This window comes from Idiotropiscis lumnitzeri, chromosome 10, assembly GCF_059441095.1.
Source record: "Idiotropiscis lumnitzeri isolate Australia: NSW breed Sydney's pygmy pipehorse chromosome 10, RoL_Ilum_1.0, whole genome shotgun sequence".
In the NCBI taxonomy this organism is placed as follows: Eukaryota; Metazoa; Chordata; class Actinopteri; order Syngnathiformes; family Syngnathidae; genus Idiotropiscis; species Idiotropiscis lumnitzeri.
The window spans coordinates 11697563-11724166 of record NC_142400.1 but is presented as its reverse complement, the minus strand read 5'-3'; the positions used below and the strand labels follow the sequence as shown (position 1 = coordinate 11724166).

The 26604-nt window shown below is 39.9% G+C and overlaps 4 protein-coding genes across 14 annotated transcripts in view; 3 read left to right on the top strand and 1 right to left on the bottom strand.

Annotated features, from left to right (window-relative positions):
* Positions 1-757: 757 nt before the first annotated feature.
* On the top strand, positions 758-8342 carry tnxba (tenascin XBa). The gene is made up of 15 exons (XM_088306882.1): positions 758-842; positions 1868-3333; positions 3415-3546; positions 3645-5735; positions 5807-5929; positions 6020-6163; positions 6256-6375; positions 6464-6619; positions 6718-6830; positions 6913-7045; positions 7122-7273; positions 7355-7451; positions 7534-7695; positions 7769-7932; positions 8020-8342. The coding sequence occupies exons 2-15, from the start codon at positions 1965-1967 to the stop codon at positions 8116-8118; spliced, it is 5055 nt and encodes a 1684-aa protein (XP_088163008.1). The 5' UTR covers positions 758-842; positions 1868-1964; the 3' UTR covers positions 8119-8342.
* Positions 8343-8627: 285 nt separating this feature from the next.
* cyp21a2 (cytochrome P450, family 21, subfamily A, polypeptide 2) lies at positions 8628-13346 on the top strand. The gene is made up of 12 exons (XM_088307017.1): positions 8628-8755; positions 8989-9111; positions 9196-9285; positions 9408-9562; positions 9698-9793; positions 9962-10072; positions 10161-10247; positions 10738-10809; positions 11129-11242; positions 12006-12172; positions 12857-12960; positions 13034-13346. Exons 1-12 carry the CDS (start codon positions 8644-8646, stop codon positions 13279-13281), a joined length of 1479 nt encoding a protein of 492 aa, XP_088163143.1. The 5' UTR covers positions 8628-8643; the 3' UTR covers positions 13282-13346.
* A 1816-nt stretch (positions 13347-15162) lies between these two features.
* LOC148329360 (allograft inflammatory factor 1-like) lies at positions 15163-16502 on the top strand. The gene is made up of 6 exons (XM_088306841.1): positions 15163-15279; positions 15352-15413; positions 15493-15559; positions 15657-15698; positions 15785-15950; positions 16030-16502. The coding sequence occupies exons 1-6, from the start codon at positions 15261-15263 to the stop codon at positions 16112-16114; spliced, it is 441 nt and encodes a 146-aa protein (XP_088162967.1). The 5' UTR covers positions 15163-15260; the 3' UTR covers positions 16115-16502.
* A 1025-nt stretch (positions 16503-17527) lies between these two features.
* Positions 17528-26604, bottom strand: part of LOC148329359 (uncharacterized) — a 30134-nt gene continuing 21057 nt past the window's right edge. For 8 of the 11 annotated variants that reach the window (XM_088305868.1, XM_088305863.1, XM_088305866.1 and 5 more), the window contains 6 exons: positions 25842-26015; positions 21731-22108; positions 21154-21276; positions 19960-20070; positions 19792-19872; positions 17528-19374 (listed from right to left, as the gene is read on the bottom strand). In XM_088305868.1, the coding sequence (XP_088161994.1) occupies positions 19345-19374; positions 19792-19872; positions 19960-20070; positions 21154-21276; positions 21731-22108; positions 25842-26015 (897 nt within the window). In that variant the 3' untranslated portion in view covers positions 17528-19344. Of the gene's footprint in view, positions 19375-19791; positions 19873-19959; positions 20071-21153; positions 21277-21730; positions 22109-24348; positions 24442-25841; positions 26016-26604 lie in introns of those variants that run through there. The other 3 variants (XM_088305869.1, XM_088305871.1, XM_088305872.1) reach the window with 3 other exon arrangements.

Below are 26604 nucleotides of genomic sequence, written 5' to 3'. Positions count from 1 at the left end.
TGGTTGGTTTTCTTAATATGCGCGCATGCTGCACTAGTTGGAAGTGTTGCACCTCTGCAAAATGTGACTCATGCCTTTTTGCTTGCAAAGCCCGGGTTAACTTGTCTTCATGTGGTTTACAAAAAGGAGGGTTGGTGGGTGGGCATTTTGGTCCAAGATGCAGAGCGAACACAGAGCATTCCTTAAAATGTGCTGGATATTTGGTCTCTTACATAACTGTGGCAAAGTTACATCTCATTAATGGCAACAGACGGCCAATTCATATAGAAAGAGGTTCCTGTCCCCTTCACCCCCAGTGTGGCCACTGAATACCTGCAGTGTTATGTTATGTATTCCAGTTGAATCATAATTCTCACACCGGACATTCATTCAATCACCGTGTGTATACATTTATACTTGTGTATGTTTATTTGTGCATGTGTGTATGAGTCAGACCATGTTACATGGATACAGTGTTGCATAACATCATAAAGAAAAACTAATTGGCGATGTACCAACTGTAAATTGAACTGAACATAAATGAGGATGCACTGAATTCGAATAAACAAAGTATTGAGATGTTGGTAAACAATAGAAGAGCCGTAGTAAATGAAAATCTTAAGTCAATGGAAATGTACCCACTTTTTTGTTGAGTTCAAATATTTTCAGAGGAGGTTGAGTGAGCGTGTCATTTGGGGGAGGAGTTGGGGGGGAGAGGATGCAGGGGTCCCTTAAGTAGAAGCGAACTTTATCCCCTTGCCACCTTTTTTCTGCTCAACTTCCACCCTGCAAGTCCGTGTACAATTTTTCTATCAAATGGAGGGAGGCAAACAGAGATAAGATTAAAAAATTTTTTAAATCAGGTAAGTGTGTTTTGGTGTAATTTTCCCACCCTAATTTTATTGGTACTGATGTCTTGATCAGCGAACTGATGTCTGTATTGTGTAGCTATTGCATTTTTTGCTGTTTTTGGCTCACATATTACGTTCACACAGTTTGCAAAAAGGTAACGTGAATTACTTTGTAATAACTTGCGTCTTCTCTATTTAGAAGTTAAAGTGGTGAATTTCAGTGCAGTCACTTACTATGAAGATATACATGCACTATTAATTGTCAATCATAAAGTGTAAGTCATTGGCTGTTGCAATTTGTTCATCTGTTGAGCACTTTACTTGATATTCCATCAATTCTATTCAGCGGTATGGAATATTTCTTTAGGTGGGTTTTATTGGCCGCAACAGCAGAGGCTTATATAAGCTTCTGTGGGGTGAAAGATAAACATTGTCCCTCCGTCCTATACAGTCCCCTACTGTTAGTTCTCCACTCAGTTTCACCATCAGACTTCTCCCTTCCTGTTCAAAACCATCTTATATGGCCTGTGCAAGCAGATGAATGAACTATTTTGGGTGTGGGTCGGAACACTGTCACATTATGTCAGCTCATATTTAGTTTAGGCTTATTTTGAAATGGAATGCCAAGTGCAGTTTGGATCAAATGTGAATCGTGGATAAGCTTTATTCACAGCAATAAGTTATCAATATTATATGTTAATGTGTATTACATACATGAATTTACATTTTTATTTAGTGATACAGAAGACTGATGGGATGTTTTTTTTTTATGGTATCCTTGGTCGATGACTGCAGAGAAAAACTCTACCTTTCCAGAACTTGTGATCACAGAATTGAAAAAGCTTCAAAGACCCCCTTTTTAAAATGGAAAAAAATACTGTTTTAGCAAAGCATCTTAGTTGCCAACAAATGGTCTAGACTTGATGAGAAATTGATTAGGACTGAGTGCAAATAAAGAAGTACATAAGCGCCTTAACATTTTTGAAATTGTTGATCTACCAAAAAGACACAATCGTTAATTTTCTTCTCATTTGTAGGTAAGAGCTGGCTCAACCCCTCAGAAGAAGGAGTTCATATTCTTGAGAATAACATACAACAGATATTCCAAAGTCAATCTCTGGTTACTGCCTCAAAATGTTGTTTACTCTTGGACTTCTCCTCCTTCTCACCCCATTTGCTTCACTTCAAACAAGCGCCAATCAGAAGAGAAGCTCCACAGGAAATTCCTTGACTAAAACCAATGTTACTTTCACCATTCCAAAACCAAAAACCAGCACTGCTCCAGCCAAGCTGACCGGTCGCCCCACCCTAAATCTAAATAACATCAATCAGACAATTTTACCGACGCCTCTCCCCAACCAAAAACCTCCAGCGATAAACGCTACAGCAAGCACCAGAAGTAAAACTGAACCGACAGTGAACTCCACCACTGTGTCCCCCCCACTGAAGGCATCCACAGTTAGTGGAACGGTAACCAAAAAAGACAAGATCACAGTGTCAGTTAATCAGACAGGCTCAGGAAAATCCACAAGAACCAGTGAATTGAAGGTTACTAGAGACAATCCTGGACCTACTGGAGCCCTGGATGATCAATCAGCCCCCATAAAGTCAGCAATAGTCAACAGCACTAAAACCACTAAGGACAAACTCCAACCTTCTGTCAATCAGACTACTCATGAGAATTCCCTTTCAACCAGCAAAGGGAAGATTGCCAAAGTTAAGCCAGGCCACACCGTAGTTCAAAATGCTCAGTCAACACCCACAAAGTTAGCCAGTGGCAACAAAACCACCAAAAACAAGCTCATAGCCTCTGTCAATCAGACTGTTGTTGTGAAGTCTCCCTCCATCGAAGGAGTGAAGAACTCTAAAGAAAGGCCTGCCCCTACAGTCCAGACTCCTCTTATAACTCCTGCAAAGGCCTCTGCAACCAGCGGTTCTGCCGCTGTCAAAGAGAAGACCATGGGATCTGATAATCAGACTGTAGGAGTCAAAGATTTGAAGAACTCCAAAGTTAAACCAACTTCCGCAGCCCAAACTGCCTCACCTGCAAAGGCTACTGTAACCAGTGCCCCAGCAGCTGTAAAACCCCGCATCACAGCCTCTGCTGCTCCTACAGTTGTGATCAAATCTCCTTCTACTGGTGATGTGAAGAATTCAAAGAACAACCCTGCGCACACAGACCAAAATAAAGCGAGTGGTTCTGCTGCTGGCAAGGAAAGGGCGCCAGCCTCTGCCGATCAGGCAACTGTTAACAAGGCTCCCAGTGACACCAAAGGAAAGACTGCCCCTTCACAGCCAATCAAGGTGGTTATTGCTAATGATTGTGAGTCAAGCAACAACAATGAGCATGAAATGAGCCTAAAACCTGGTAGTCCACTGGTCGTGACACATAAAATCAGTGTGATGCCCGGTGGCTGTACAGGCGGTTGTGAAATTGAGATGACTGAGCTGAAAGCACGCTTGGCCAGACTGGAGAAAGAGATGTCCTCGCTGATGGACAAATGTAGGGTTATTATTTTTCCTCTATATGGTTGCTAGCTTCTGTGTTTTCATATAACTAAACTATTCTTGTTTCCCCAATCAGGTCCATGTTCTGCAAATTGTCCAAATGATTGTAGTGACAATGGAGAATGTCAGAAAGGAAAATGCATCTGCCGGGAAGGATTCATGGGTCCAGACTGTAGTAACTGTGCCCAAGGAGCCGAGTGCAGTAAAAGTAAGGAATTGTCTCATGGACTGAATGACTAAATGTGACTAAATGTAATAATCTTGAATTCATTCTCTAACAATAATCTCTCTGCTCTCTAATGCCAGAAGAAGCCAAAGGTGCGATAAAAGTAAAGGTGGACACAGAGACCAAGAAAGAGAATAAAGAAAGAACCACTAACAAGGAAAATATAGAGGACAGAACCAAAAAGGCAGTTCAGGTGCAACTGGAGAAGAAGGACCAGAAAAAGGGGACTGATGACAAAGAGACTGACACAAAATCAAAGTTAGCCACTACGGCTAAATTAGGTCTTGCAAAGGCAGAGGAGAAAATTACAATAAAAGGTTCCACAAAGACCGCCGTTCCTACTGTTGGCCAGATTCTGTTGAAGCATGACGGCAGAAAGCAAGAGGAGGCCTCCAAAGGAAAAATGATGGCCTCAGGTGCTAAAAAGACTGAGTTCAAAGTTATCAAGGCAGGAACCACGGCTAAAACAATTTCAAAATCCGATCAACTCAAAGATGAACCTCAGTCTAACATAACCCAAAGTGATGTAACATATATCAATAGAACAGCAAAATTGGCAACAATTCTTACCAGGATTGTGGCAACGAACAAAACAGTAGCTGGAAAGGACACCAAAGCACAGTCCATACTCATTGAAAAGAATTCAACTCAACCATCAGGGTCAAAGCAGATTAAAAAGGTAAAAGTGGATACAGCTGTATCCTCTGTTGATGGAAACGTTGAAAAACAGACAGGTACTACAAACGTGCCTGCTGTTGAAAACATAAACCTGGATCCTACCAAAACCAGACAAGGGAGATATTCAGTTACAGATGCCAAAACTGGACATACATCTACACTTGTTGTCTCTAGTGATGACAGAAAATCAGATACGGGCAAGACCGGAAAGACGAGGGATGCTGCAACAGCACAATCTGTGGATGGCAAGTCCGGAAAGGCGGTAGATACAAAAACTTTGCATTCTGTGGATGGTAAGACTGGAGGAGGCAGAAATACAAGTATGCACTCTTCTGATAACAGACACACAGATGCTAGCAAAACCGGAAGAGTGAGGGAAACCATAAAATTGCATTCAATTGGTGCCAAGACTGATCAAGGCAGACATACTACTACCGTCCAGGTGGTTGACGACAGAAACGCAGATGCTAGTAAGACTGGCAAAGGGAAAACAACAAAAACTTTGTACTCGATTGATGGCAAGGTTGAACAAGGCAAACATACTACAACTGTGAACTATGTTGTTCGTAAGGCTGAACAAGGCAGACATACTGTACATTACGTCGACGACAGAAACACAGATGCCAGCAAGACAGGAAAAGGGAGAGATACTGTGGCAAAACATTCTGTTGATGGCAAGACTGGGCAAAGCAGGGACACCATGACAAGGCACTCTGTTGGTGGCAAAACTGGACAAGGCAGAGGTACTGTGGAATCTGCTCACGGCAAGACTACACAAAGCAGACAAACTACAACTGTGCATTCTACTGACAACAGAAAAACAGATGCTAGCAAAACTGGACAAGGTAGGAGTACCATAACAGTGCACTCTGTAGATGCCAAAACTGGAAAACGAAAAGATACTTCAACTGTACACACTTCTATCGATACCACAGAAGCAAGCAAGACAGGAAAAGGTAGTGTCACCGTGAAAAGTCAATACATAGTGAATGCCTCTGTTGCATCAACTTCGGACAATGTTCGAGTTTCCCAGAGCCAAACAACTACCCGTGGCGGCTCTATGGCAAGTGCCACAAAGTCAGGAGGATTAGGTTCTGTGAAGGTTGTAAACATCTCCTCCCACAGCTTCATCATCTCATGGGCAGCACCACAAGGAATGTTCAAAAACTTTACAGTGATCAGAAGGGAACCACAAACAGAAGGCAATGAAGAGGAATATCAGGAGTTTGAGGAGGAGGCTTTCGAGGGAGACAATGTTTATGCAGCAAATAGTAAAATTGAGGTCCAGGTACACAAGGAGAGCCCTTCCACCTCAAGTAAAGTTTTTGCATCAAGAAGTAAAACAGAAACCAAAAGGATTATGATGGTGGTGCCCGGCAATGTGCGGTCAGTTGAGTTCAGTAACCTTCGCACTAACACGCGCTATGTCCTGCACATATATGGGACTGCTGTGGACAGAAAATCCAAGATTCACAGAGTAATTGCAACTACAGGTAAAAACAAAATGCACCACATTTTTCCTAGAGTCAGTGAATGTGTCCAACCTCTTGTCTTTCTTCTTTAGGTCCAGAGCCAGCCACAGATATGCTTTTCAGTAACATAACAGAGACGTCACTCATGGTCTCCTGGTCCAAACCGAAGACAACAATCACAGGCTACATGGTCACGTACACGCATATTGTCACAGGTCTGTCAAAAAAAAAAAAATCCAGAACGCGTAAATGCATAACCATCAGTAATACATAAATGTTGTATCATTTATCATTTTTCCTTCAAGGCGATACCCATTCAGTTCACTTGGACTCCCAACAGACTGATGTGGTTCTTTCCAAGTTGTCTGCTGGATCATCCTATATAATCACCGTCACCACAACACAGGGCAGAGTCCAGAGTGATGCGCTTGTGTCCATTATCACCACAGGTACAACAAAAGTTCCACTCACCTCTGTTCTGGAATTGTGAACGTCCTGCGTATTTCGCACAGTGCATTTATGTGTTGTCACTCATCTTCAGTGCCTGCACCACCAACTCACCTACGAGCCATCAATGTGACAGATACTAGAGCAGTACTACAATGGACTCCCAGCTTGGGCAAAGTAGACCGTTTCATCATCAGCTACGAGTCCTCCAAGAGTGAGTGCTGCAACCATAAATCTAGTGTCTTGATGGTTTGATCCTATTGGTTGCAAAATCAGCTAAGTGATTTTTCGCCTTTCCACAGCTCCTAATGTGACTGTGACAGTGATGGTGTCTGGAAACTCAGTGGAGCACCAGCTGAGAGGCCTGCAAAGAGGCACTGTGTACACCATCAAAGTCCTGAGCCAGAAGGACAGTCTTCAGAGTGCAGCCTTTACAACAACTTTCACCACTGCCAATGGTGAGTAGATGGAAAGTTAAGGGTTGGATCAAGTTAGTTTAATTGGGTTATGAAGAGACCAGAACTTAGTATTGACCCATTTATGTATCTGTTGTAAGTTGTCAAAGCCAGTGAAGTGGGTGCTCGATCTGCTCTGATTGTTTGGAGAAGTTCCACTGTGGTTTATCACAACTACAGGCTGATCTACCAAGTGGTCGGAGAGGAGGCAATGGTGAGTCGTGGCCCATAATTTTTGTTTGCAAACAATGAAATGAATCAATAGGGTATTACTGTAATTTTTCCGTTTATTCTAGGATCTTATCCTGGAGCCCACCATCACAGAGTATAAACTGACAGGATTGCTACCCATGTCACGCTATAATGTTCTGGTAGAAGGCGAGAGAGATGGCCAATACACATCAATTGTAGCCACCGAATTCATCACAGGTAAACCAAGAACCCAAACACATCCATCCAATCCATTAATAGAACTCATTATTTCCCCTCCAAACCCGTTTCATAGGGAAGCTGCGTTTTCCATACCCAACCGAGTGCTCTCAGGAGCTGCTGAATGGGGCTCTTCAGTCAGGGGAGGTAGACATCTACCCCCAGGGAAAGGAGGGTCAGGTCTACAGAGTCTACTGCGACATGGAGACTGATGGAGGCGGTTGGACGGTAAAATGAACTAATGCTATTTAAATGACTTGGAAATTATGAGGCTGTTCATTGAGATGTCTCGAATTGTTTCTTTTTTAGGTTTTCCAAAGAAGAGTGAGTGGAAAAACTGATTTCTACAGAACATGGAGTGAATACAGAGCTGGCTTTGGAAATCTTAGTGAAGACTTCTGGCTTGGTACATTTAAAGCTAACACGCAACCAAATGTCCCTTCATAGTACAATTACAATGTACATCACATTCTTCCTACCACAAACAGGAAATGCAATTCTGCACAACTTGACCAGCATCGGCCCTGTGAGCTTGAGGGTCGACCTGCGATCCGGAAACGAAACAGCTTATGCTCACTATGCTAACTTTTCGATTGATTCTGAGGAGAATTATTTTGCCCTCACGGTGTCTGGATACACAGGAACTGCAGGTGTCGTGTTTGGCTCAATCTTGCAAACAATCAGCCGAACTTCACTGTAATTAACACTGTCATTCTTGACCAGGTGACTCTATGAAGTACCACAACGACCGTCCATTCTCAACCCGGGATAAGGACCCTGACTCTTTGGGCATCCACTGTTCTCGGGCCTACATGGGAGGATGGTGGTATAAAAACTGCTACAAAACCAACCTCAATGGGCTTTATGGCATCAGCACTAATAATCAGGTATGCAGTCAGCAGTTACTGGACTTTTCTTTTCGGTGTTCCTAGCCAGTCACCCAATGGAATCATTTTTTGTTTATTCCAATGCAGGGAGTGGTATGGATAGACTGGAAAGGTAAAGACTCCTCCATTCCCTTCACCGAGATGAAGTTCAGACCGTCCAGGTTCTCTCCTGCGACACATGGCTAAGGATGATCAAGCACTGAAGAAGAACTGCAGATGAAGATAGGGTCTCATTGTTGTTGTACGTCACTATTTCACCAGTTTGTTTTTTGTGTTCCACTTCACCAGAGCCGAATCTCTGTTGAGCTCTGCAGAGATGCATTCTGTTCTGATTCAATTTTTCGGTCCGGCCCATCCAGTTCAACGGGGTAACGTTTGACTCATTTCACGACTACTGTAAATATGCACTGTCTCACTCAGTTGAAATAAATGTGAGTCTGACTGGACTGGTTTTACATTAAACACATCCTGTTAAGGGAAAATCAGTGTCCTCCTTCTTTGCATGAAACAAAAACATTGACCAGCAATCTGTCATGTTGCATAAGGGGGTGTTATCATATCCTTCACGGGGATGCAAAAGAAAACATTTAGACGCCCTTGATATGAGTGGAAAAAATACCCGCACATGCAATCGTGATGAGAGATGCTATAAATGAGGCGTGAAGTTCGATGAAAAGTTTTTCGAAGCGGAGCAGCATCACAGGAGACAAGATGCTCATTGTGGCAGCTGCCCTCTTTGTGGTGGTGCTCACGCTCCTGCAAACTTTGTTCAAATCTGCAGCTAGAAACAACTCTCAATGTACCAGAGGGAAAACGCCACCAGGTAACTATTTGATGAATAATACTTAATGCTCAACAAAAATGATAATTTTCTCAGAATAAGAAAATCTCTGAAAAATATCGATCAGTATTTTTTCTTCTGACAAAAGAAGACGAGTAAAGTGTAATGGTTCTTCAGAAAATAATAATGAGAAACATGCATTTTGTTGGACAGTGACGGGATATAAATAACTGTTAGACCATGCTGTTCTCCTTTTTGTTCTTTTTCCTTCTCAGGCCCTCCAAGCAGTTTCCTAATCGGCAACATGATGGAGTTAACTCACGACCATCTGCCAATTCACCTAACCCATCTAGCGCAGCGCTACGGACACATCTTCCAACTTAAATGTGGAAAGACTTGTAATTAGCAAAATTGGTTGTTGTGAACATTTGTTCATCTTTAGATGCATGGTCAACATACATCTTCCATTTTTTTTTCTTCAGGTATGGTGGTTCTCAACAGCAGTGAGGTCATAAAAGAGGCTTTGGTGAAGAAATGGTCAGACTTTGCAGGGAGGCCCGTTTCATTCACAGGTGAACGCTAGAGTGGTTGGCATGTCTGCCTCACAATCAGGAAATCCAAAATCAAACCTCAGTTGGGGCATCTCTCCCATTTTTAACATACTTTGTGACTGTGAACTTGCCCTCTACCACAGGAGGTGTCGTGTCTGATGGAGGGCGCTCCATTTCGCTGGGAGACTACAACGATGAGTGGCGAGCCCATCGTCGCCTGGTCCATGGTGCTTTGCTGCGATGCTGTCATCACTCTTTGCACGGGGTGATTGAAAAGCAGGCGGCACATCTCTGCAAGGTAGGTACACACAACACGGCAGCAACCAAAGAGCTTCGAGAAAGTTGCTGTTGCTGCTGAACTCTAAATTGTTGGGCTTTTTGATAATCGAAATGGATAATATAATGAAATATCGGTTGCAACTTTCTTTTGCAGGTTCTGAAGGCCTATCAAGGCAGTGCTGTTGATCTCTCGGAGGATTTCACAGTGGCAGCCAGTAATGTGATCACCACTTTGACTTTTGGAAAGGAAGTGAGTTTGTGTCCTTCGCAAACTCAAGAGACATAATATTTGATTTTTAAAAGGGACAGATGACCCAAGATAGCACATGTATTTTTGGCATAAATGCATCGATAATGACAGGGATTGCTTCTTCCATTTTTAAGCATTGTACGACATGTAATTGGTCAATTGTTTCAGTATGACAAGAGATCATCCGAGCTGCAGGAATTACACAATTGTCTGAATGAGATTGTCGCGCTGTGGGGATCCTGTTGGATTTCCGCCCTGGACTCCTTCCCTTTGCTGAGAGTCAGTCAAAGAAATAATAATTCAAAAGTCAGTCAGAATCATGAAAAAGAAAAACATTGAATGTATAATGTGATCTGTTCTCTTCAAGAAATTACCCAATCCTGTTTTCTCCAATCTCATGCGAGAAGTGACCAAGAGAGACAACATCATACGCAAACACCTCAACGACTACAAGGTCTGTGATCCCTCATGTCATTGCAATGCGGTTTGTTTTGAGAGGAAACAGTGTTTAGGGATGAGGTCCCGTCTCATTTGTCAAGAGCATTAATAACATACTCCTACAATTCTTTTTTTAGCGCTTATAATGGACAATGTTTGGTTCTGGCAAACGGCAGGAAAAGCATCTTGTTTCTACAAAATATAATTTTTTTTCTTTGAACTGTTCCGTGTTTTTTATTTTTATTTTCACACTATTATGGGGAGCTTATTTACCTAAGCCATCAAATGTGAGCAAAGTAAGACATCTAACTTTGATGATCATTTAAGGGATTCGCTAAGAAAAAAAATAGTATGCGAGGGCAAGTTTGCCCCTGATTACAACTGTAATTGCCATTGTGTTTGCTTTCGTTGAAAAATAACGCTGCACTACTATTATACTTGAACTGCTTTGAGCTGTTAATATCCTTCACTAAAAAAGTCGTATTATTTTATCGTCTCTTGTGCAGTCACAAGACAACAAACCCGAAAGCACCATCACTGGCCTCTTCCTCAAGGGACTCGATACGAAGAACGGAGTGGTAAGCAGGATTATTAACTCAACTTTTACGTGTTTGGTCAATACCATTCCAAAAGTCCTTGGGTCTCCTCACCAGAAGGACTTAGATATCATGAAAATACAGATTTTGCTGGTTTGCATGCATCAGCATTGTCCAGAAAGATATGAAGTTCAATGGAAAATCGTAACTTTTGGGCGGTGCAATGGGAAATCCCCAATACATCTTATGGTGATAGTGACTGTGTCACATTTGATGAAAATTTGTTTAATATCAAATGCACTGTGGTGATGGATAAATATTCATGGATATAAGTTGATGTGGTTCCTGTGTTGGCCACCAGCTGCTGACGGACACTCATGTTCACATGGCCACTGTGGACCTGCTCATTGGAGGAACAGAGACAACAGCGGCCTGGCTCAACTGGACTGTAGCATTCCTCTTGCACCGACCAGAGGCAAGTGTTCAGCGTTTTCATTCCTCATTTACTGCATGAAATAACCCCAATGACATTGAAGTTGGAACGTTGTGCAAAATGCAAATAATAACACAATGATTTACAGATAATGGATGGATGGAAGGATTTTGATTGGGATTCCTGCAACCCTTTCCAAAAATTCTGTGACAAGGGCATGTTCAACCCCTGTATTAGTTACCTTTTCGTTAACAACACTCAAGGAGGGTTTTGGGATCTGAGGAAGCTGTTGTTTGTTGAAGCTTCACTGGCAGATTTTTTTTGCTTGATGTACAACTTCAGTTGCTCAACAGTCCGGGGATTTCAATTGTTGTAATTTGCGCTTCATAATGCGCCACAATTTCAATGGTTGACAGGTCTGGACTGCAAGCAGGCTAGTCAAGTACTCACACGCTTTTACTAAGAAGCCACACTTTTTTAATTATTAATATATGCGTGTGGCTTGGTATTATCTTGATGTCCCTGAAAAACGTATTTGTTCCAAAATCTGAACGTTCCTCAAATATCCCAGTTTTTGTTGCCGCTGTCTCATCTTTTGTGGTATGTGTTGCAGGCATTAAAGTAAAAATGAGAGAATATCCGTTTGAAGTTGAACATTACATATCTTGTCTTCAAAGTATATTCAATTGCATATATCTTGAAAAGGATTTGCTAATAATTGTATTCTATATTAATTTTGTCGTACAGAACGATATGTACTTGTAGTACCTTTGACGTGCATGTGCTTAATCATCCCTCCCATCAGGTCCAGACTCAGGTGTACGAGGAGCTGTGCACAGTACCGGAGGGTCACTATCCCAAATATAGCGAGAGGCACAAACTTCCAGTTCTGAGCGCGCTCGTTAACGAAGTGCTCCGACTCAGGCCTGTCGCACCTCTGGCCGTGCCGCACAGAGCCGTCCGAGACAGCAGGTCAAAAGATTGGAGTGACTCACACCCACAATTTTCAAAATCAATTACTTGTATTTAGGTATTAGAGAGAGCTTGAGAGTTTCACATTTTTCGAAAATAGTTGTAATTTTGTTTTATTAGTATTTTACAACCAAATGTTTTCACTAGAGCTGGTTTTCTAAGTATAATTTTATATCACTTTTTAAAAATCTTTTTTCATTTACAAAAATGTTTTTTAAATGTTACTTTTATTCATTTTGTTTCTTTTGTCACACATAACAACCTTGCAAATAATCCAGTTTTCTTTTGATATATTTTTGATCAAACTTTGTACTGTTAAACAAAAAGAAAAAAAAGCTTCACTAAACATTATAATATTCAAAGAATAACACTGGGGAAAATTGTCTGATTACCGTATATATATATATATATATATAAATTTACAGAGATTGGGTATGAGGATGGGGTTTATATTTTATACATATGTGCATACAAAAACTTTGTATTATTAAAATAACTTGTTATATATATTAAAATAACTAATTAGAATAAGTTAACATTTTGGGGTTTTTTTTCATAAAAAATTGAGATAGTTATTCAATGTCATTTCATAATTTCCCTTTTATCTTGTTGGTTTTGTTGACGTTCCTTAACGCAAGGGTTAATGCTATTATGCTGACATTAAAGTGATCGATCCGTGTGTAGTATTGCAGGTTATTTCATCCCCAAGAACACAGTGATCATTCCAAATCTTTTTGGAGCTCATCATGATCCTTCAGTCTGGACTGAGCCGTACAGCTTCAAACCAGGTGTGGTATTTCTTTTTAAAAATCATTGCAGTATATTTCCTTTTACACCACACCTCACCATTTTTTCTTTCAGAGCGTTTCCTTGATGGAGGAGGTGCCTCCCCGAGAGCCCTGATACCCTTTGGTGGGGGGGCTCGTCTCTGCCTGGGGGAATCAGTTGCCAAAATGGAGCTTTTTCTCTTTACGGCCTATTTACTGAGAGATTTTCACTTTTTTCCCACTGATGCCTGTCTGCCCGACCTGCGAGGCATTGCTAGTGTTGTACTCAAGGTCAAGGCATACAAAGTTATTGTATGCCCACGACCTGTTCACCGTATCTAAAGTCTTGAACTATTAGTAAAGCTTTAAATTATAAAATGATACCCAAATGATAATTGAGGATGACACACTTAGTGATGATGTCGAGATGCTTTGAACAGATCAACAACCATCACTATTGAGTATTAGTTTGTTTCTCTTGTACAATTATTACAGTACTATTAAATTTGATTCATGAAAATGTTTATTTCATAAAAAAAAAAAATAGGTGTCAAACTCTGGTGCCTATAAATGTGATTTTGCTTTAGTGTGCACATTTTAAAATTTCAAATGTGCTTCTGTAATTTATCACCACGTTTGATCAGTTAGACGATGGAGCACTTGTTAAACAAAATACGAAACCATAAATCACGATGAGACACTATACAGCATATGGTACAGACGTTTGTAGGACATTTTTATGTTGACATGCAAACGTTTTATCAGAGCGCCTTTAAAATGAACAATACTGCCACCATGTGGACAAAACATGACACTACAACACAGGGTAGAAAAAAAGGTTATTTGTATTTTATGGCACTTATGACCTTTGTGGTATGCCTTTTCACTGGCCATGACATGACGGTTGGCACGCATTACTACTCTCGATGGAAATTGGGTTTCTCAAGTAGTCCCGCCTTCCTGCCCCAGAACATCAGCGGCTGGCTTTCAGCACAATCAGCCAAACTGATTGGTTGAGATGTCAGTCAGTGATCGCTGTGCATATTAAACACATGAATACAAGTTTTAGTTTTTTTAAGGTTAATTTTTTTAATGGGTCATAGGCATTTAATAAATCAAAGGCAAATTATTTTTTTTTCTAATCTAAGGCACCACCCTTTCACAAAAGAGAGATGGAGCTGCTAAAAACATAAAAACATAGAAATGTCACTTTCACTCCTCCCACAATAGTTTTAAATCTATTCAACACCTGGCCCTGAATGAACAAACAATAACACTGATCTGACAGGAATTTCAGGCTACACGTGGACAACACGAGACCCAAGTTACGGCAAGAAGTGAAGGCCTAAGAGTAAAAGGATCTGGGGATTATTTTAAAATTACTGTGGAAAGAACTTCATATATAGAATAATAATAATAATGAAACTCCAAACTGCCTGATTGATTACAACTAAACTTTAATATAGTGGTTCTACCACGGGACTTGCACCACCATTTACAAAGTCAGTTGCCCCCCCCGCCCCCCAAAAAAAAGTCAATTTCACTTGTTCGTTGGTGTGTGTGAGTTGTCTTTTTCAAACTAATCTATAAAGTCATAAACCTAACTGTGGCTTTTTTTTAATACATTATTTCACTGACAAGTGTGTTTTAGAATTGTGGCACTTTTAAAGGCCATCAGTGTATTGAAGTTAATTTCATGCTTTAAAATTACACAGTTATTTTGATGAGATAAATTTAGGGCTCACATTTTAGAAACACGTCTTAATTTAGAGATTGAAATATTGTAATCATTTTTCAAATAATGCCGACAGACAAGGGATCCTCCATTTATGATAATCCTGACATACACAATGTCATGGTTACATTGGTGCCCAACGAAGAATACGTCATTATGTGGCACAAAAAGGCACACTCAGTTACCATCATGATGAATGTTTTTCAGTCATTTTATATTTGTGAGATAGACTAAAGATGATAAAAATGTAATGAACTGAGAACCCCCCAACCCATCCTCCGATCCCCCCCTTATTGCAAATTTAAAGGATGTTTGGTCATCACTGAACATTACAAATGTTCTAAAGGTCTTTCCTCTAATGAAGTCATTTGAAAATGTTAATTTGAGAAACATCCTATGTGCTGTCACTAAAGTGTGAATGACACTGCAACATGCAAGCGTGTACATCTTATGCAACACAAGTCTTGTGAAAAAATGTGAAAGTCTGATTACCGCTTTAATACTAAGAGAAGTGCACTTCCTCCTTGAGTTCACTTTAGAGAAGCAACAACAGGCTGCGTCTAGCTTTCGCTTCCGCACAGTACAAATGGACATCAAGGTTCAAGGTTTGTTATTTTGCTCGGCATGTTTCATGTTTCTAATTGTTGAATCATTAAACATTTGTTTGTTGGTGGCAGGTGGTAAAGCGTACGGCCTCCTCAAGTCTCATCAAGAAGACAAACTAAACGCCGTCAATGAGGTGAGACATTTGAACGTTTTCAAGTCAACAGCACAATGTTGGACAACGAAAAACAATGTGGTATTTTCTTACCTTTTAGGCTTTTCTGTCGGATGGGCAGTACGCAGAAGTGGAAGACCTTGCCTCCAAGCTTGACATGTTCAAACGTAACAACTTAAGACTCACTGACTAATTGAAAATGTTAGTATCAGTTGGATTTGAAATGAACTGTTTTTTTTTTATTATTTATTTCTTACTTTCCAGAGAAATACATGGAGTTTGATCTGAATGACAAAGGAGATATAGGTAAAACTTGGGATCCATGAATTACAATTCCAGACGCCTTGAGCAATGACTACTTGATTTTTTTTTTTTAAATTTTGTTATTTTAGACATGATGGGCTTAAAGAGGATGTTGGAGAAACTGGGACTGGCCAAGACTCACTTGGAGTTGAAAAAGATGATGTCAGAAGTGGTTGGAGGAGCATCAAAAGAGACAATTAGTTACACTGATTTCCTAGATATGATGCTGGGAAAAAGACATGCCATTTTGAAGCTGTGAGTGGAACTTCAGACGAATTTGTACTTCCATATTGTAGTAACTACATGGATTTACATGCGATTTCTTTGATTGCAGAATTCTGATGTTTGAAGGTATGAACAAGGAGGAGAAAAGACTCGAGGGACCAGCTTTGCCCAAAACCTTCTCGCAATTACCCTGAGGGAAGTTCAACCATCAAATGCTAGAACTAATACATATGTCTCACTTAATATTGGTGATCGGCACGGTAATCGCGGATTTTTTTGTCTTGAAATGAAAAGGAGTCTACTCATTGGTTAGAAAAAGAGGCACCGTTGAGTCAGTCACAGCCAGTCTGCGCTGTAAAGAATATGGCCAATGCGAACTTTACAGTGAATTTGTCCAATTCTGTTATTTTCTTTTTTTTTTTTTTAAATCAATTAAAGAACAGTCAATTTTCACCGCAGTCAAGGAAGTGCACCCAAATGCCCATTGCTACCTATTATGTAACTATTGTAAATTATTTATCTCCCAATATTTACGTTGCTTCCTCTGTTTTTTTTGTTTTTTTAATACATGTGAAACATGCCTTCAATGCACTAACAATTAAATGCTCACTAATCGAGAAAGTCTCATTTTGATGTAAATTGGATGAAATTCTTTAATATGTTATGTTTGCATAAATATAGGCTATCAACTGTTTGTTTGTGTTGGCTAAATGAAATATTAAGGAAAAAATTTCAAGCCATATTCAAAAAGAGTGTCGCATGGGTTTAGTTGAAATCAATTATGTAGATTTGCGCTCACAGACAAATGGTGACGAAAAAAACTTTTGGAAAACAAAATGCCTCAGAAAAGCTTGAGAGCAAATGTTGAAAAATAAAACCCCAAACAATTAAAACGAAATATAATACGGATATATGTGGTTTGTCCTTATATCGTTTCATAAATTCAATGCAACTTTCTGAAACAGGAAAGAGGAAGTACTTCGATAAAACCCCCTGCTCGAAGTTTAAACTGGATTTGTCTGATATTTTACCACACAAAGAATGTTGATGTTCCTCTTCCACGTCAAGCGTAACGCTCATCTGGTCGTCTTGATACCAGACTTAGATTAAAAAACGAGACAGGATGAAAGATTTTTACCTCAAATGATGTCCAAGCGGGCAGTGCAGCTCTATTAAATTACAGCCTGATAATGAATAAAGTCATTGTGCATAACTACTAAATCACTTTGAAATATTGCCCTTCGTGAGCTATTTCTAAATTTGCTGTTCTACAGATTAACGTTATCCTACTTTTGAGCATAAACTCACAGTTTACATTGGAAAATTTGCATGCCAGAAAACCTAAAGTAAAAAACCAAACAAAACAAAAAACGTGGAGACATATTTATGTAGTCTTAGTATGTAATTGTAATGCCTGTTGTCACTGTACGTCACTGGAATAGAGAGATGAAAAAAAGTACGTTATTTGTAGTGATTAAATAACAATGTTCCAAAGCACAGTGATTAGGAACCACTGCTCTAAATTGTCTATTGAAGCATTTGGGAAACATTTCATTCATACTTTGTGCGGTGGTATGAAGTGTACAGAGTTCATTAAGAGGCAAATGAATGCTTATATCACTTTTTTTTTTTAATAAAAGACAAAGAAGAATCACAAAGCAACAAGATTTTTCACCATCTAAAATCTATATTTCCCATGTGAAATACTAAGTTTCTTCTGGGGAGGTTGCAGTTGTTATAGCTACCAAGTTTGCGACCAAGACTAAGAAACACGTGGTCTAAAAGGGACTGGTGTGTTTGACAAACTCTATGTTCTACAGAAAAAAAAAACATTGGACAGCAAGTGAGAGCAAATCTATTCGGATTATGTGGTAAAAGGCTTTACAAACTTTCTTGATATAAACTTTGTGACATCTCTAAATGGAAGCAGCTTTTTCCTTGAAACATCACAGTACATCAACTCACATGAAACAGTTGCTACTTTACAAATAAATAACTGTATAGTAGAACGTAAAAAAAAAACAAAAAATTGTGTGCTCCTATGACGAAAAAAAAAAAAGCCACATTTACCAGGACAGCTGCCTTCACCTTCCACTTGCGCTTTACGCAGACGAGCTACAAGTGCAACGTGTTCTCGCAAGAGTTTACTTGGAAATTGTACAAAAAGTTATGCACAATATTCGGTTCAATTTGACTGTTTTCCAGAGACTGTGCTCCGACGACAAATGTATTTTCCCATTAATGCAAATGGGAAGGAGATGAGGGCTTTGGGTCGAAGGAAATATGACTACAAAATGTATTATTAGAAGTAAAGACTTTTGAAGTCACCTCCACTTTTGTACGCATTCCTCCGAAATTCTCGTGAGAACAGGCTCTTTCAAATGTATTAACTTCACACGGCTGAACATGAAAGTACATTAAAAGTAGGGACAGCTATAAATATATGGACATTCCTCATACATTCTGATTGAGGTCTGTGGTCTTGCGAAGTATATTAAAACCTGAGAGAAACAGACCAGCGCTTTAAATGGGTATCAAGCAAATCTATTCAAAGCATCATGGCTGAGGACAGCACATTGTGACCATGGCTAATGAATGGCAGGCTGACTGACATGGTGTTCCACAAGAGGAATTGAGTAAGATCAAATCATGGAAGAAAGACACCTCGACTTTAGTCAACAGCAAAACTGAAATCAGTGGGGGATACGAATAACTTAAAAATTTCAATTTGTACAAACACTATAAAAGCATTACACCTATAAAATAGAGAAATATGTCAAAATAGTTTTAATTCAAACTTTACAAGAACTTTTAGGCTACAGGTTGTCGGCTGGTCGTAAAAGAAGGAAATTTTGGTTATTTTTCCTGAGCGACACCAAACAACTGCCCGAATTTGGGCACAGAATTGTCTTGTGAATCAACGCGAGCAAGATAATTTCAATAATTTTCCTGAATGAATAAACAAGAAAAGAAGAATTCCCTTGTGAATTGTCCAAGGGAATGAACACTGATGGTGGACATTAACTCAGAAACAGTGCATTTGTGAAACATTTTTTTTTTTTTTAAAAAGGGTAATAGACAAGTTTAAAATCAAACTTATCTGCTACAATTGAAGAGAAAGAGAAATATCTTTTACCACAATAGCAGTGGATGTGAGAAGTTTCTCTGACCCTTTGTAGGTGAGGTTTGATCAGCACAGTGCAGCCTTCCTCTAACTTCCTATAAACAGCTCAAATCATAAAAGAGAATGAAAACAAACACGATCTACGCAGATTCTGCTAGCTGGTGCACATTCAGAGATATGTGTGCGTGCGTTAAGAGGGGGGGGGGGGTCAGTCAGTGTGTGTTTGTGTGATGAACTCTGACCAAGGGATAGTGGAGATGGACAGTCGAAGGAGTCACGGTAGCTGCTTATGGTGCCCAGTTACAATGCTGATGCGCCGCCATCTTTCCCCTGTAAGAGACAATACATATTAATTGGAGGCCAAATTACTGTATGTTATTTTAGGGAATAGTTTTAATTGAAAAATACTTCTGGAGATTCACAGAGATTGCTGGTAGTCATTTAAAGCTAACATACTGTGCGTAACTTTTCACAACATCACATTGCTGCTTTTACGAGCTGGCTGCCTTCAGATTTTAGAGCCGTACGTATAAGGCTGAACGTATAAGGTTACAAAGGGGTGGATAATTTCCAGTAATTTCCCATGGGGAGTTGAGATGGAAATAAATTAAATAAATACATTGGAAAACATTTACAAATATAACAAATTCATAATACTAAACATTGAAGATAAGGATTGATTCAAGAGACATTTTTATCGACTACAGCTTTGGAATTATGTCATTGGGCATTAATGAAGCTTTGTACCTTATCCTGGTCAACGTCACTGTCAGCAGTGATGACAATTCTTTTCTCCACACGAGTTTCTGAGGAGCCACTTTTCACAATCTGTTTTGGGGAATAAAGCATATAATGCATATCTTAATAATTGAAAATATGAGAGCAGAAGAGCAGATTGAAAAACGAGCAGCTGACCTTTGAGATGTGTGTAGTGGTGGTAGTGACGGTGGTGCCACTAATGGTTTCTGAGGTCTGAGAGATGGACATTGCGCTTTCTTTGTCTTCATCTGTCCCATCAACTGCACCCTGAGAAAGACAAACCCAAAAATGTACGTGAATGGTTGGAGATAACCACTGTGTATGTCATCTGTACCTTGTCTTGTATTTCAAGAGGCAAGTTGACAATTTTTTTTTTCAAAAACCTTTTTGGCTCCTGTGATTCACAATAGGTGTGTTGCAAAAAATTACCCAATTCTACTACATTGGTAAAAAAAAAAAAAAAAAAAAAAAAGGTATTTACTATGAATGACTAAATACATCTTACATGAATCTATCTATGGCAAAGACAGATAAGTGACTTGAATGTGCCATTAGATGAAAAAGGGTACAAATAACATGTGTAACCACTTATTGACATTCATATAAAAGAATAATTAATTGCCTGCAAGTATATCAACTTAGCATTTCAGTTTCAAGGTCCAGGTTTCACACCAAGTATATAAATTGCGAGTGAAGTAGGACAAAATCATTATCTCAAAATATATACTTTATATGTATATTTTATATATATATATACTTATATGATTTTTTGTGGTTTGGCGTAAGAATTTTCTAATGTAAAATACTATATGTGCCTTGGTTCAATAAAAGTTTGAGGAAGCACTGGTCAAGTCGAACAATAAATACAGTATTTGTCAACCACTTGACATCGAAATTGTATGGAGGCAATTAACATCAAAAGAGGTGGCTCGTTTACTCAAGTCAGTAACCAGCCAATAATATTGTTCCCTGCTTAGATGATCCAAAAATAACAGAAGCGTTCATTACCAGTGACAGACTGTTTTAGCAGTTATTGAAACCTCGAGATTTTAAAACCACGGAAAACGGTCAAACCGATCTGCCTAATGGACACAAAAAAAGCATTTTCAGAATATGGCTGGGACCTGCGTTCTTTACAATGTGACAGACATGGCAAACAAACATTTACAGATTCACTGTATTCCAGTGGGGATCATCATTTCATGAGCATCAACCAGGTCGGGTATGGGGCTTTGTGGTTTGGCCTTATTCCTGACAGAACTACTCACACTTTTCCGCTGCAGCTTCCTTCAGGTGACTATTTGACATAGATGGAACAGAAGTGGGCAAGGCCAGTTCTGGAGCCCCTACCTTTGCAGACTCGTAGGTGACGGTCTTGGTTGGGACGATAGGGACTTCTGTGGTGGAGATGCCACTGGGTAAGGAGTTGGGGACAGCTGTGATGGTGACTGTCTGGGTCTGCACCAGAGGCGGCTGTGGATGGGAGCATAGCCCCATGAGTGGGTGTTTACCCAGACACCTTGCACCCCACAGCAAACCTTTCACACCATGCATGCCTTTTGAGGCCATTCCCAGAACGGGCTGATTCACAATGAAATAACCCCTTCTTTGAATCATTCCCTTTCCATCACCAGTGAGTACAAAAGGAAAGCAGAAAATATGAAGCGAGAGTCCCAGGAATTAACAAAAGATGACAGAAAAACCAAGAGGGTAAAAGAAAGTCAGAAGTTAAGAGAGCACCATCACCAAATGTGAGAGCCCATTGCACCACTGTGCGACAACTCTGCAGCATCATAAGTAGAAACCATCGCATGTTTTTTTGTTTTTGCAAGAGTGCTGCAGCGATGAGCAAGTGTGGCAAACCCTGAAAATAGCAAAAAAGTTAGAAGAGAGAGAAAGAATGAGCCTAAAGGAGACAGGAGGCTACCTGGAAGCTGTGTATGACCTGCGGACCACTGCTCATGACATAAGAAGTAGGGGAAGATCCAACTTTATTCCCAGAGTGCTCCAAAAATCCAGGACATGAACCTTCTTCTTTCTGGGTCTCATCTAAAAATTTACTGCTGAGGTCGAGGGAGGGACGCAATTGCACCACCTCCACTTCAACCACTGGCACCAAGGATGATCCAATCACCACAAGTGCTTCCTGATCACATGACTTGTCAAAAGGAACTTTGGGAGCCATTGCACTATGAGGAAGGCTCACAAGGGGACTGGACTTGTTGGAATAGCCCAAACTCACAGCGGTTTCCTCGAGTGCAGCCCTGGTCTCTGAATCTCTGCACAGCGGACTAATGTGCAAGCTCTAAAAGAAAAAAAGAAAAACGCCAAGCCATTTGAATTATAATGATGTGAATTTATCGTGTGCCCTGCAGTAGCACACTCCTTTTCCAAAAGTCTTTGCGGTTAAATGACACACTCGGGCAACATGTACAACATTGAAATGTTACGACGCTCTAAAATACGGATGTATAGGTAGACATTATCTCTATGGGAAAATTCAATTCACCCAAGAGACTAAACCTGATATGACACCAAACGATACAGATTGGGAGAAATATTTTATTATTATCGGGACAAAGAATTGATAATCATGGTTGCTATCAAGCCAATTTTTGTATAACATGCAAATGTAAATAGTGGCCTGAGGGTGTTACCCAAAAGCAGAGAATCAGATGTTGTGGAAGTGGGAATGGAGTTAACACAGTGATGCGTATTGATCAACAGAGGAATGTTCTATTTGGAATGGAGTGAGTAACTGCCGTGCAAGTGACGGCGGAATTAACTGTTTCCTACTCCCTGAAATGTCTGTGCTTCACATTTACAGACAACTAGTGCGGCTAAAGCAGACAAGCACAAGCTCTCTGACCGGGTTGTCTATTCAAGTTTGCACTTGCTGCTCGGCTGTAAGACTATGTTGATGTCCATTTTGTTGATCATGTTTAACACCAAGTGATTTGTTTTTTTCCAACACTATTCAAATGGGTAGTTTAAAGTTTACACTATTTAAATAACTATCTTTACATGTGGTGGAGATGTTAACCAAATCATAGTGAAGCATATAAAAAAACTAGCACTTGATAGAAATGTGGCCATAGCAAATACAATTACAGGTACTCAGTGGCATCGCCAGCTATTTTTTTCAAGAAAAGGAAAAAAAAGAGACGTGAAGGCAGGTGTTCAACATTAATATGATTCATTGAAACATAGCATCCATTAGAGTGGAAGTCACGATTTGAGGATGTGCCGCAAACTACACAAGACAGCAGGTAGTTTAAAAGAAAAACAACTTCAAGGGTACCTGTGGTTGTCAGATGAAAACATAAATATGTTTTATCAAGAAAAATTGCATCAAACCGCATTTTGATCACACTTGTTACATTAAAGCAAACATATAATAGCCCGAGGACTCTATCCGTTTGAGACGCCTTAGCAAACAAACGCCGAATGAGTTATCCAGATTCACGTCTTACAACTATATGTGACTTGTGTATGTGGAGGTAGCATATGCATGACACCCTACGACATTCGAGAAAGAAAACAGAAGTGCTTGTGTGTGTCAAAGACATGACGTCACATTCATTCCTACCACGACACCTTGCATTAAAATTAACCAAGGGGATTGCATGTGCACACTTTTGATGAATACAAGACTAGACAAAAGGATGAGCACAGCAGATATTTATCAAACCTCCCACATCAATACCACAAAATGGGCTGTTGGAGGTACCCTGTAAGCTACTATTTGGTTGCTTTTATCAGACAATTTACTATGATGATAAAGCCATGTGTTATTCCATAAAAACATTTGCCAATGTCATTTAGATGTTCCGTATTCATACAGAGCACATAGGAAATTTTTTTTTTTTTTTTTTAACTTTCACTAACATCAGTCATTAACTTGTATATACCAATTAAATTTCATTTAACACCTTGATACACGATAAAAATGTATACAAAAAAATACAAAATGCATGAATACACAACCAGTGATGTGTAAATGGAATGCCTTTATTCTTTGGTCATGCATGACGACTCAAGCAGTTGCTATACACTGCCTTGTCCAACAATAGTGAAAGCTATTTTGAAAAAAAAGTTGAGTATTACAATTTAGCTGCCTTGTGGAATATCATCACAGAATTAATTCGCCGTGACAAATATTTTTATGAATGTCTCAGTACACCAGAACTATTGGCTGATTTCAATAAATTTGTCTTTACTTCAGTGTGAATAAAAGTAGTAAAAAGAGGCAATATAAGACGTAAATAAAAGTCTGTTTGGTAATGAGTCCAACAGAAAGTCAGAGATGATGTAAAACAGTGTTGGATTTGATTCCAGTTCTAATCAGTCTGTTTGGAAATAGTAGTGTTAAGAGGTGACAGTCTTGTTCCACAAAGGAGAGGGGGAAAAAATGGTGGCTTCTCGAGTGGAGCGAAGGATGAGAAATGAGGAATGCTACGGTGAAGTCAGAGAGTAGGCGGAGGGCGGAGAAGAGAAAGAGAGATGACAAGGTGATTGGGTTCTGTCTCCGCAGGTCACACTCACGCCTGTGTGGGACTTCCACAGAGTCCAGACGGCCCCTCAGCTGCGTTTGGAGTAGAAGTCGAGCAGGGGGCCGCGCGGGAGGCGGGTGACAAACTGAAGGGGGTGGGGGGAGCAGGGGAGAGAGATGAGAGGGAGGAGTTTTGATGGCCGCTGAACTTGCAAAAATGCCAAATCGTCAGTATTTGAAATTTAGGTAACAAGGTAAGTGTTTGATTTTAGATTTCAGGTCCTGTTGTTCCAAGCATGGGATTGGTCAGCACATGCATTTTAACATGCATTTTTTTGGGTGGGGGTTGTTTGTTTGTTTTTTTTTACTTCCATGTACTACAGCTCACTAAAGTTTCAAAAGACAGAAAGTCGTCCTCACTTTTACCATTCTAAGCAAGAAACCTACTGTATGTCTATATTATAGATTGTACAGTTGAAAAAAAATCTTTCCAATGTTCTTTTAAGTGTGATAGATAAATTAATTACATTATACATTACATAATTGGTATACTTTGCATTTCTCATGCTCATTTCAAATGATATTCCACACGAATGGATTTGTGTCCAAGTGCAGACATTATGGGCGCAGTTTCACAGGAGCAACACCAGAAGTCAACCTTCATCGATCCAAACTACAATATCGGTGCGATGTTTCAAATCAGATTACACAAGAAACAATTCAAGATTTTTTATATTTATTCTAGTTATGATTTAGTTACTGATTTTGATGGTAGCTAGAGGGTAAAAAACATCTAGCACAGTTGTGAATCCGACCTTCTCTCTTCAGGAACAAACAAGGTTTGAAGAAAGCAAGAGTAAAGTGCAATGTGGAAAGAAAAGAGTGCAAAGCAAAAGTGTTGTAGAAGCAGAAAAAGCATGATGAAGAGAGGAGTAAAATACACTTTGTGGTGTGTGAAAACGTGCAAATCTTCCAGGGCAAGGGGTTATTTCCCATTGTCATGCGTCACGTCTGTCAGCATGCAATGCGGACATGTCAGTAAATCTGATGCATCTGCGATGAAGCATGTCAGTGGAAACGCGGAGATGCTTCATCCGCATCAGACTTGACTGAGTGACAATATACAAGTGCAGACTCTATTCAACCAGTCAAACGTCCATTCTTCATCAGATCATGCTTGCGTTGCATCTTACATGCCAATGCCATGAATAGGTCTTAACATGCGCCCAGTCTGTTACCATCAAACCATCTAACAACCAAGAAAGCAACTTGGGGAGCCTCATCAAATATTGCCAATTTAGTCACATGGAACAGTGAAAAAACATCCAACTTGCACATGGAGAGTAGCACATACTCCAGTGATGCTTTCCGAACACACACAACAACAACATCCCTGACAGCTCTCAAACTATGAGCAGATGTCTGATATCTGATGATACGGCGCATGCAAATGTGGATCACGTTTTCTGTATTTGATTCATTTTGTGTGTGCTTCTCTTTTGTTTCATTTCATAGAGTAATGTGTCGTTTGGTGTGTGAGACTTACCCCATCTGCACTGGGCTGACCATTGACACCCAGAGTACGTAACGGTGAGTGCGTGGACAGACGCTTGTCCCATTCACTGGGCCTGGACTCTGGCACAGCTTCCATGAAGTTCCTCTTTAGCTCGCTGATACTGGCGTGATGCCTGAGCAGGTCCTCCTGAGGCTTATCAAACTCCTACAAAGAGAAGGGCCAGGTGAAGGGAAGAGGGGCCGTAGGGTGAATGGGGAGAGATGATCCAGAAAAGTAAGCCCAAAATAAATGATGGAAGGAAGAAAGCAAGCGGGTAAAAGCAAAGATTGAAAAGATGAATATGGAATGTGACAGCAGGGCAGGAGAGAAAAAGGATGGGAATAAGAAAATTAATCTGGGATTATCCTTACTTTTGGTCAATGATTAAATGTTTAACTAAGCAAAAGCAATAATAGTGATTCAATTTTGACAAACAGTAAATGAGGCACATCTGGAATATTCCGGCTAGTGCGCTTTACTTTATTGATCAAGAGACACATTGTGCAACGCCATGTTCTGTGACGTTCAATTTATGATATTCCAACCTGTGCCATGATTTGTCAAACAGAGTTGATTATGAATCTTTAAATCAGACTGATTTAGTGCCATGATGCTTGCAAAAATCTGGAAAACATGCTGTGAATCAGTGGGAGTGAAAACTGCAGCCATGAAACAGGTGGCTGAAGGGACAAAAACTTTGGATTTAACACAAATGAACCAAGCAGCAATAACACTGAACATTTAGCATTAAATT